This window comes from Tenebrio molitor, chromosome 5 (genome assembly GCF_963966145.1).
Source record: "Tenebrio molitor chromosome 5, icTenMoli1.1, whole genome shotgun sequence".
Lineage (NCBI taxonomy): Eukaryota > Metazoa > Arthropoda > Insecta > Coleoptera > Tenebrionidae > Tenebrio > Tenebrio molitor.
This window is the reverse complement of record NC_091050.1, coordinates 19,295,923-19,307,255: the sequence shown is the minus strand read 5'-3', so window position 1 is coordinate 19,307,255 and position 11,333 is coordinate 19,295,923. Positions and strand designations below refer to the sequence as shown.

At 36.7% G+C, this 11,333-nt stretch overlaps 1 protein-coding gene across 1 annotated transcript in view; it reads right to left on the bottom strand.

Annotated features, from left to right (window-relative positions):
* Positions 1-2,371: 2,371 nt before the first annotated feature.
* Positions 2,372-11,333, bottom strand: part of ich (zinc finger protein ichor) — a 28,421-nt gene continuing 19,459 nt past the window's right edge. Inside the window, exon 2 of the mRNA XM_069048405.1 lies at positions 2,372-5,998. Within this exon, the coding sequence (XP_068904506.1) occupies positions 4,419-5,948 (1,530 nt within the window). The 5' untranslated portion in view covers positions 5,949-5,998 and the 3' untranslated portion in view covers positions 2,372-4,418. The remainder of the gene's footprint in view (positions 5,999-11,333) is intronic.

The window sequence follows — 11,333 nt, the reverse complement described above, 5'->3', positions numbered from 1 at the left end:
CTTTTGCAAGAAATTTACACATCTTCACATATTCATCTTGTTCAACGATAGTGCAGTTGAAAAAACTGCATCTTAAGTTTAGTTTATAAACTAAAACCTCAAATTCGTAACAAAAACGACAAACTATTAAAGGACACAATACAAAATATAATGAAAATGACTATTAACGCAAATTTAAAATCGAAAACTAGACCAACACAAAATAATTCTCTTTTTGGCAACTTGAAGTTCTCAATTTAGTTGACATTTGGTTAGAGGTGTGCGTATGTTTTTTTTTGCAGTGCAACAACTCTTTATTAATTTGGTCATGAATGAAATAGATAAAATTATGTAATTTGATTTAAATTGTTAAATTCCTTAGTTCTTAGTTCTGTCATTTGTAGCAAGCTTGGTAGCGTGTATTGCGGGATATGAAACTGAATTGAAAATAAGTACTCATGGTAAATTTAAACACATTTAAATCCGTTTACAAAAATCTAACCGAACAAATTAAGAAATTAAACTAATGACGAAATAGAAAATGAAATTAAAACCAGAAAAAGATAAAACGTGAGGTAACATGAACATAGGCTGCATGTATAAAATGATCGAGGCGAGCTCATTACACCGCTTATACCGGCACAAATTTGTATTATTATTATATCATAGTAAAACAAAGCGGCAGAATTCAATAAGGAATAATTGTACGTTTCTAACAAACTTTATGAGAAGAAAATCGCTCCATTAATTTTTGAATTAAATAGATTCGAATCGAGAACCAGATAGACAGACTGAAAAATTCTAAATTTGTTTAAATATCGAAGAACAGACAGACAGACCAATTTTATTTATATGTATACAGAGTGTCCCAAAAATTGCGTACTAACGGTGCACTACGGTGTAGAAGAGATTACCGTAAACGTCAGAAAAATGTTAAAAAAATTCTATTGGACTTATTTGGTGTTTTGGAGGCCTTTGACAGTGGCACTTAAGAGGTCAATTATTTCGAAATAAATGTATTAAATTGTCATGACAGCTACCTTTAATCGTACATTACAAGATCACTCACTACCAATGTCTAATCCTGCATAATAGAGAATTTAGAAACTTTAGGAATCGATTTTTTTTTTTAAATCCACTACGGTAACATTGCAAGGTAATTTAGTTACAAAAGATTTACAACCAAAATGAAATGAAATATAACTACTGCTTTCCTCAGTACTGCCAATTTAACAAAGTTAAAGCATGGCAACCTATCGTTTTTTTAAAGATGGAATAGATTATAAGAGTATATCTTTGTTTACACTGTATTATCGTTAATAATAATAATATGTAACAACAATTTATTTTTTTGTTTGAAAATTTTTTTTCATGTACATTTAAACATCCTCGATAAGGTAGTGAGTAGTTAGTACGCCAATTTTGGGACACCCTGTAGATATACAGATTACCTTCACCTTAGCTTTGTCATTTTATTATCAAAAATTAGTATGTAGCACAGACTGTGTGGACTGCATGTTCTGCTCTATTTTTTCGCTTGCAGAATATGTACAGCATTTTAATGACAATAAAATTATGAAAGCAACTATATTTGTCTTTTCAAATATGCTTTATGCCAAGTGAATCGCAAATCGTCATTATCCTTTTGTTATTCCTTATCTACATCAATAAACTGACATACAGTTATAATTATGAAAACATGATGTTTTCTTACATGATGGAAAATAGTATTCAGTCAATGTAATTTTTGCAATAACATTTTTTTAAATTGGAACAAATTGGGCTACAATTTAGATGACTTCAAATATTTTTTTTTATTTTTAAGTATTACTGAGGCCGATTTTTTTTTATTTAGTTTTTTCAAAAACGTGTCGCAAATAAATACAAAGAAACTCTCTTTGGTTGATTGTCTCCGACACGAAACAACACTCTAAACAACACAAGCTAGCGACATAACTAGAAATTCCATTGTCATTTCCCATTAAAAAAGCCAGAATTGTACAGTTAATTAATTGAAACAAAACCGCTTCCCATCGACAAACTATCTGCCCATTCAAGTATGAAACCTGATGCCGTGCCGGTTACTTCTTTAATAAATCTGAATTTATGATAAGTCGTTCCTTTGAGTACCATCAGGTCGCACGCCGCTGCTATTCAAATGCACTCGCCCCGTAAGTGGAACGCGACACACTTCGGTCAGGACGAGGGGGCACAGGGGGGCAACAACTATGCGGACATGCTTCCTACATTGACGGACGTGGTGCGCAAACGAGGACATCATCCTCGTAGGAGACTACTCTTCTCAGCACAGAAAACATTTCGCCACGACGTTAACCCCACCACAAGCGACACACATCCATCCCCTTCGAGGGTACTCACACAAAAACTCCAATCAGTTTTTCAATACTTTTTCATATTAAAAATAATGGTGTTCATAATACAACATGCTTATTAATATAATCAACAATAAAATAATAACAATAATTAATTTAAGTGTCTAAGTAGGCTACTTAAAATTATTTGTTTACTGCACTTACATCTAGATACATACAAAAATTTATTTGTCGTCAAGCTGATCGCTAACTGTTATTTATAAATTACAAATATTTACTCTGATTATCACATAATCAAACTATTTAAAAAAATAAACCTTTCAGAGGTGCCTGCGCACCGACAACATCGCATCGGGACAAATGAAAATCGCCAAGATGGCGGCTCGAGGGGAGGTTACGGAGACGCGATGTGACAAACCTGAAATCACAATTGCTAGGTGCAAAGCAACTTTTTCGTGTTAGAAAATTGAGATCTATTACAACGTTGGTCCAGGAAGATTCCTTCAATCGTACAAGAGGCAGAACAAGCAACGAGCAACAATAAATAGGAGGAGGGGAACTTCTACGTATAATTACACAATTTACAATAGGATTCGTTGTGAATTTCTGCCTTAAAGATAGTTTCCTAGGTACAATCAATAAAAGATTTTACACGATACAATTAAATATTTTGTAAAAATACAAATACTTAATTTCTTACTTAAATATTAAGTATTTTATTTTTTTATCACAAGAAGTGCATTAAAAAGGAGAACCTGAGAAGTCTTGAACAATTTTTCACACCAACCAACTAACCGAATACAATAAATCGAACAAGGGGACAACAAAAATAAAATTATCATAAATAAATAGTGAGAGAGAGATGGGAGAGGTTAAGTCAGAAGAGGGGTCATTATAATACAAGTTTTAAATAAATAAAAAACATATACCACAACAATGCGCAAAAACATATAATACAAATAATTAATAAAATAGGACAAAAGAAAACCACCAAAAGTTAACTGCGATATTCCTATAGAACGTGATTTGTTTATATTATAATACAATAATATAATAATGTGGAGGGAGAGTAGGTTTAGGTTCGTTGTTGTTTGCACCGGCTCACTAGATGAAATTGCACATTGTCCATTAATAGGAATATACATTTTGTTAAATATGAGGTACCTTTTTTATAGCACGTTTGGAATTGACGGGCCAATCAGCAAAAACAAAACGATGCTTTACGATTTTATCGGGTGTGAATAAATATTTTGAGATAGAAAAATTCTTGCTGCCTAACACGAAATTTGAACGCTACGAAAGGTACAGTCCATTTTTTTAAAACATAAGCAACTAATTCGGAATGTAAACGAAAATAAAAATTGCTAGCAGTATTGCAGTCTTATGCAGATCTGTGTCTGAGTAATTTTTTCTTGTCAAAAAAATTTATGAACGAAGCTAACGAGAAAATGTCAAGTGGGGTCTAAGCTAGCATTATTATTCATAACCTCATTACCTAGAGCCCAAGTTACGCCATACTGTCATTAAATTTGTGTTTTGTAAAAAATGAATAATCCATATTAGAATAAGACTGGACAGTTTAGTCATTTATATTTAAAAAAATGGTGGAACCAGGAAAAATCTGAATTTTTTGTAGGAGTAGTTCGAAAAGCGTGTTTGTGAACTAGGGGAATCAGTATAGTAGAACAGCTTGAAGGTTAAATCGTGTACCGACAGAGGGCATGGTAAAGTAGAACGGTGTCACGCAGCACGTATTGTTTTTGTTAACTCTTCGATTCTGAATTTGAAGCGGCTCTGGTTGGAGGCGTCGTGTGAGTCGAAAAACCGAATCTAAATTGGCAAGAAACGAAAACCTGAGCGCCTTCCGTGGAAAACGTGGATATGCTGGGACGCGACCTGATTTTGCTCATTGGCCTGACGTTGGCTTCGCGAGCTCTCTCGAATAAGAAGTGTTGTTTCTATTGTCCCGAGTGCGGGGGCTCGTACCGAACAATCCGATGACATCAGCTCGGTCGCCCCCGAAGGGTCCGAGTGATGTCACCCGACAACCAACAAAAAGAACAAAACTCCTTACCTTCGCGAAACTCGCCATCAAGAAATACACGATCAGTCGCGGCCGATCCTCTTATGTATCTGTTGATGCTTTAGCAAGTGTGCTTTCTGCCTGAAGGCCTTAGCGCAAGTGTCGCATCTGAAAGGTTTCTCCCCCGTGTGAGTCCTCAGATGCACCTTGATGTTGGACTTGTTGAGGAATCCGCGATTACAAATATGACATCTATGAACCGGCTTCTCTTTGCCCAGCAGGCCCAGATTCTGCTCGGCTTGGAAGACCGTCGAGCTGGCCTGCTGCTGGGCTTGCTGCTTCTTCTGGGCCCTGCTCCGCGTCTTCTTCGGCGCGTTGGGAGTGTTGGTCGTGGTGGTGTGCGGATAGTTCTGCCCCAAGAGATCTGGACTCCTGATCCTGTGGTCCTGGTCGAGGCCGTGGACGCCGTACTGGGGCATAAAGCGACCGTTGACCGTCAGGAGGAGGTTGTCGGTGGTGGAGACGACGTTGGCGGGGGGACTGGAGGTGGTGATCAGGTCGCTGCCGAAGTTCGTCGAGCTCGGCGCTTCCTGCTTGATGGGGGGCCCGTTCTGGAGGCGGTTCTGCAGCAGCGGCATGTAGCCGTGCGTGAGAAGCGTCTGCAGGGTGGAGCCGCCCTGTTGGGGCGGCATCTGCTGGGGCTTGGTGTACTCGGAGTTCGTGCATGGGATGACGAACTCCGAGAGGCCGTCCTGGGTGATGATGAGGTTCTTCTGCTGTTCGCCGCAGGTCTCCCCGATGAAGGCGTCGATGTCCATCCAGCTGTCCCGCGAGCCCGTCGGGTCCTCCCCTTCCTGGTTACTGCTCGGGACCGTCGTGTCCGCCATGGCCGAACCGATGATGTTGGCGAAGTCTATCGAGATGTCGTACTCGGCGATCTCCGTCTTGATGTGCGTGACGGAGTCGGCGGCGGCGGGGTGGCTGCACTCCTCGTACATTTTCGCACTAGACACTGAGTCGGGGTTGGCACAGTCCGCGTAACCTAACTTGACCACTTCGTCCACCGAGTACATCGTTTTACCACAGTCACCCGCGGAGTCCGCACTAACATTGCATGTCGAACTAGAGACAATGTTCTGTTCATTGTAGCTGTTGTAGCTGTTGTTGTTCTCTTCCGGGATCCTCTGGGATATCGTGTGGTAATGATGGCCCTGGATACCGTTGATACTCAAGTTGGCCGTGTACCCCGTGAAGGGTGGAAGGGGCTTCAGTTCGGCTAAACTGGCATTGGTGGGTTGAGAACTTAAGAAAAGCTTGTCTAGAGCGTCCGTTTCGATTTCGTTATCGTCTTGACTAATTGGAGAGTCTAAAAGTAACTTGTCGGCACCGAGGTTGCTCATCGAACTGTCCAAAGCCAACGAGTGGGTGTCTATGAAATCGTTCTGGAGGTTGATGTTGGAGTTTTGCCAACAAGATGAGGTGAAGAGGGAATCGACTTCGTCAACGTGTGAACCATTGCCGCTGACTGCCATGTTGGGTCCACCGGGTACGTTGGGATATTTCATTGTTGCCATTAGACGGTGGTGGCCAAGGGGTGGGTCGACCGCGCTCATTTAGTTGACGCGGCGTGGAAATAGGGGCGTCCGCATCGCTGAGGCCGTACCTGGAACAACATCATTTGATCAAGATCAATCGAAGAAGTAGATTTTCTGGTCCTCAAAATCATGTTTAAGCATGTTTTCTAGCGGAATTGATGTGCAACCAATCTGTGATAATATTCTTGACAAAAAGCGTAAGTAAGATGGCCGTTCAACGTTAAAAAGTAAACTTTAGACTTCAGTACACTTTACTAATATTATTGAACTTTCAAGTAAGTATATACTAACAATATTGCAAGAAGAGAACTAGGAATTACTGGCACCTTAAAATTTGAAAATTGGAAGTTTCAAAATTGTTATTTTACTGTCATTGCAGCAAAAGACAATAGATGAGTTCATATTTGATTTTGTTTTGGATTCACTTGAAGATAAAACAGTATATATCATTCAGTGTAGAAGGACTTTTTGTGCTTCGCCGAGTTGCCGACCTCGACTTCGTCTCGGTCTTCAATTTCTGGGCTCAGCAAAAAAGACTCAATTTTACTCTTAATGATATAATCTACTATGTTTTTTACAATTGGGTAATACATATGTCTGTTAGAAAATGAAAATTATTATTAAAAAAACACGCCCTTGAATCATAGATAATTCCTTTGAACCATTTTCTTAATATTATCATTTATGTTGCTATTCGCTCACATCTTGCACGACATCTACGTCGGAGTTTATTCAAACGACACTGCGGATTACAGACTACACTAAAATCAAATAATGAAGCTATGAAGTATTGAAGTTACAACGGAAAACGGTTTCCCTGGCGGCAACCCATCCAAATACTGACCAAGCCTTAGGTTGCTTAACTTCACTGATCGAGTGCTGATAGTGCTTTCATTGTAATCCGGCTGCCGATTTATTACAATTATTTTATAAATGTCCATTTTTCTTTTTTCAAAGCCTACCTAAAGCAAAATTTCTTTTCACTTAAGACATCAGTCAAAATGATAAATCCAAAAATGATTAAATTTATCCTGGAAGAATTTGAAATTTTGATTAGCACTGTAACTTTTCAATAGGTAACTTGTGGACTATAAAAATCGGTCATCTTAAAAGGTTCCCAGTAACGGTAAAGGTCGGCTAAAATATTGCAAAGAATCTCGCGTATAGTGATTATGTAACCATTGTTTGTAAATAAGTTTCAGTGAATCGCCCAAATAAAGAAAAACTGGTGAGAGATGACGCGATGCAGCAGACATTGTGTGCAAAACGGCTCAATCGGATTTTAATAACTGTATTGGTATTTATTAATTCCGTAACGGTATACACATAACAAATTTTTCTAGACTGTTGTGTCACTTGCTTGTTAAAAAAATTATTAGAGGTTATTAAATTTAGATTAGTATAATTACATTAGCTCTCGTAGCACATAATTGTGTAAAAAACTACTAAAATCAAATGAATTACCTAATAAAAAGTCTTTTACAGTACAGAATTATATTGGAATTAATATTTCTACACGACTATTGAAGAATGAACGCATTCTTGTTGGAAATTCAATGAAAGAAGGATACCCAGTAATAGAATATACTAAAACTCTCTGGCTATTGGCCAATCACATCCCTCGTATTTTCATTCTACAACGGCAGATCGCCAATCGGATGCGTTTATAAACAATAACCCGCGCATCGCGTAGCAACCGCTAAACGTGGCACAATTTTAATTGTTAAATATTAAAAATCAAATTAATTTCAATTTTAAAAGATTGTTTTTTCTTGGTGTAGTCGTGGAGAAAGTAGAGTCTTCGACTCGCGTATAATGGCTATTACTCACTCGAATAATTTTACTACTCGCCTACGGCTCGTGTTACAATCAATTTTCATCCTCTTGAATAATAGCCATCATTTTACGCTCGTTGAAGAATGTAATATTCTTCAACAATATTTATAGTTAGATATATATTTTCCTCTGTAAAAAAAATTAAATTTAGGTAAGAAATTAATGTTTATCAAAATTAACTAAATCAATTAATATGAACTAGATACCATCATATCTACAAAAATAAATAAAAGTAATACATTCAACTCACCCTCAGGATATTATATTATTTTTACTTGAAGATAAACGTCTTTTTACATCAACGTAAATACAAAAAAATACAGGAATTTAAAAAAAAAAATAAGTATCCTGGCGGACAAATAATTGATCATTATTTCTGTTTTAATTTATTTTGCAAGTATTTACATCGAGTAGGTACTATTCTTTTCAGTAGTGGTGACTACCAAATCCATGTCTGAAATATAAAAAATAATAATTGCAGTTTATTTTAGGCACTACATAAATAGTTCAATTTTAAAAATGTACTTATTATTATTAGTGCCAGTTTTCTACTAGAAAAACTCCTTTGAAAATTTGAAAATGCTTTTTGGAACATCATATAGACCTCCTTCAATTTTTTTGTTAAATTAATACTTTTCGTGGAAATTTGAAGAGATTCTTTATTTTTGTGATGCTGGTGTTTAAACTTTGGCAACTTTAGTTTTCGAAGAAATGAACCTAAATTCATTTACCGAGTAAAAATTTTGTTTTATCTATAATCATGGAGTTCTTAGATTCTTAATCAAATTGTCAGTTAAATGTTTATGTCTACAGGGTGTATCAAAATGACCGCACCAACTACTTGTAATCGTATAAAGTAGTGAGAGGAACGTCAAAAAAAATAATACAAATGTTCTCCTGATGCTTTTTTGTTTTTTCTTATTTTTCGAAATTTTGATTTTTTTTGTTGACATATACAAGCACATGATTAATTGACTAAGATTTATTCAAAAATTGTGTAACAAAAATTTTAAATTTCGGTTTTTAAAAAGGCAAACGGACTAAAAGAAAACTAATTTAATTAGCGAATGTTATTGCAATTGGACGAATACTCCGTCTAATGTACCTAATTGAAACACAAAAAAATTTTTTTCAACATTTTTTATTCAAATTTTCTAAATTTAACACGCTGTAACTTTTAATTGAAGCTGGGAAAAAAAATGTTTCCAATTTTTTTATATTCTTCTCCCTGTATTCTGTACAACTGCTAATAGTTGGTGCGTTCGTTTTGAATCACACTGTATGTTAAACAAAATAACCTACAAAATTTAAAAAAAGTACCACACATACAGCGTGATCAACAATGACTGAGTCTGTTGGCAATGAAACAATTGAAAAATATTGGCGTTTTTCTGTTTCGTAATTGGCACCGACCGGATGTTTTAACTTGACACGACATTTAAAAAAAATTAGGTTATGTCGGGTATGTTTATGCTATTACAAAAATGACCCTTTGATGGTAAACGTCAAATTCGCCTGTCAACTCTGTCAAAGTTGACAACCGGAAATGCGTTTAGATTACAGTGGTACCAAAATCATTCAAATTTTCATTGTCCCCAACAGATTCAGTTATTCTTGATCACGTTGTAGTACTGGTGACGATAGAGGCAGAACATGTGAGGTTAGTTGCAGACAATAATTGTCAAATATAGAAATCAATTTTTGATTTTTTTTTTTATTGACAAGAAACATTTTAATTTTCCTTCTTTAATAATTAAGGGACAACCAAATAGCCTATTTTCAGACTGGTTATTGACCACAATTTTTATTAATTATTTATTATTTTATTAATTTTGCAAATAATAAGTCATTTTAAAACCGTATGTCATAACGTAATTACATAAATATGCTTTGTTTTGATGTGATCTAATGAAGTTTCTGTCTTCAACAAACCAATCAAAAAATAATACATTTCAAAGCACAATATTGAATTTATAATGAGTTAGACATTCTTTTAACACATTTTTACGAACCATACAAAGTACGTGATTTAAATTTTTTAATCCAAATGATTTTGTAAAAGATACTTGGACTTGGAATGAACCATGACCAAATGTGTAGACTATAGGCAAATTTAAAATTCCTAAGTATTGGAAATTATAAAAATATAGAAAAATTTAAATCTAAATATCTTAATACAACTGTGGAATAAGTTTTTTTAAATGTCTCATTTGTTGGTTGTTAGAGATACTTTGCCATTATCTGATTCAGGATTCAGATCCTTGACATGTACTAGAAAAGCTGAAAGATCCCTGTAGACAATGTTCTCATGAAGGAAGAACAAACGGGTTCTCTGTCGCTGTTCGGTGCTCAGTCAAATTCCCATAAATAACGTCCTGTCAATGTAAATCAGCGTATAACGCTAATGCTCTCCCACTTTGTCTTAGCCTTATCGCAAAACGTACCGATTTACAGTACCGCGGTAAGTGGTACCTCCGCGATTTTTTCCTGATCGTCGTCGCAACGGTTTTCGAATATTTTTAAAAACAAAGCATGCGAAGTGGGGCACGGAATCAGCTCAGCCAACTTCACTTTCGATTCAATTAACGGTTTGTCCGCAAGAGCAGCAGCAGTCGGCATTCGCTCTGTCAGAATTATGACGCACTCTGTACCGCTATAGATGCCGCAAAAGAGAACTATATGAGTACCGCGCGCCGCGGTACCACCTGGTTGGTACGGCAACACCACATGGTGGGAGTTAGGTCCGTCTGTGTGTCTGACGGAAAGTGTGTTACCAGTACTTCTCCCACCAGCGATCAAAACAAACGACTAACGGGTAACGGTACTACTTCACTTCCACTGCTCCCATCATGATCGGGCACGTTGACGACAATCAGCGGCGGATCAACAGGAATTTTTGGTTTATTGCCGTCGACTAAAGTCATTTACCGGACGTAATTTGGGATTTTATTGGGAACCGGAGCTAGGAGGCCTGTTCGAACAACAATCGTTCGAACGGGATGGCGCTGTAAAAGAACCATTACTTTGTTATTGAGAAGGAAAGGTCATTGGAGGCCGTAGACGGAGACTGATTTTTCTGCGACGGAAATGCCGCGCGTTTTTCCTTCAACAATGCAAAGAATAATATTTGTGAAGGCGTGTCAAAGTCAAGAAAAAAATTCAGCACTTGTCGCTTTTACAAATGTGTTTGCAAAGTACGGAGCGATCAACAATTATTACTTTGATAAGGGGCGGCTATGACTTTGGCAGTGTTAGATTTTTCGTATCTTTGCTAACTCAGCTAATAAACGTCAAACTGTCACTATAAATCAAATTTTAACGCAAAAATGGTTTTTACTTCAGAACATAAAAGATTAATCTTACTTTCGTAATGGTGTTTTCAATAACGAAGAATGGTCATACAGCGCTGTTGCCTGTTGCAACCAGAAATACTTCCATCCCTGTCGACATACGGCCAAGATTTTAACGCCTTCTTTGATCTAAATAATTGTTGATCGCACGGTACTTGTCAAAACTTATGTTTCATAGATTCAAGAATTCCGAAATTGCTCCTTGAAATTGCAATTT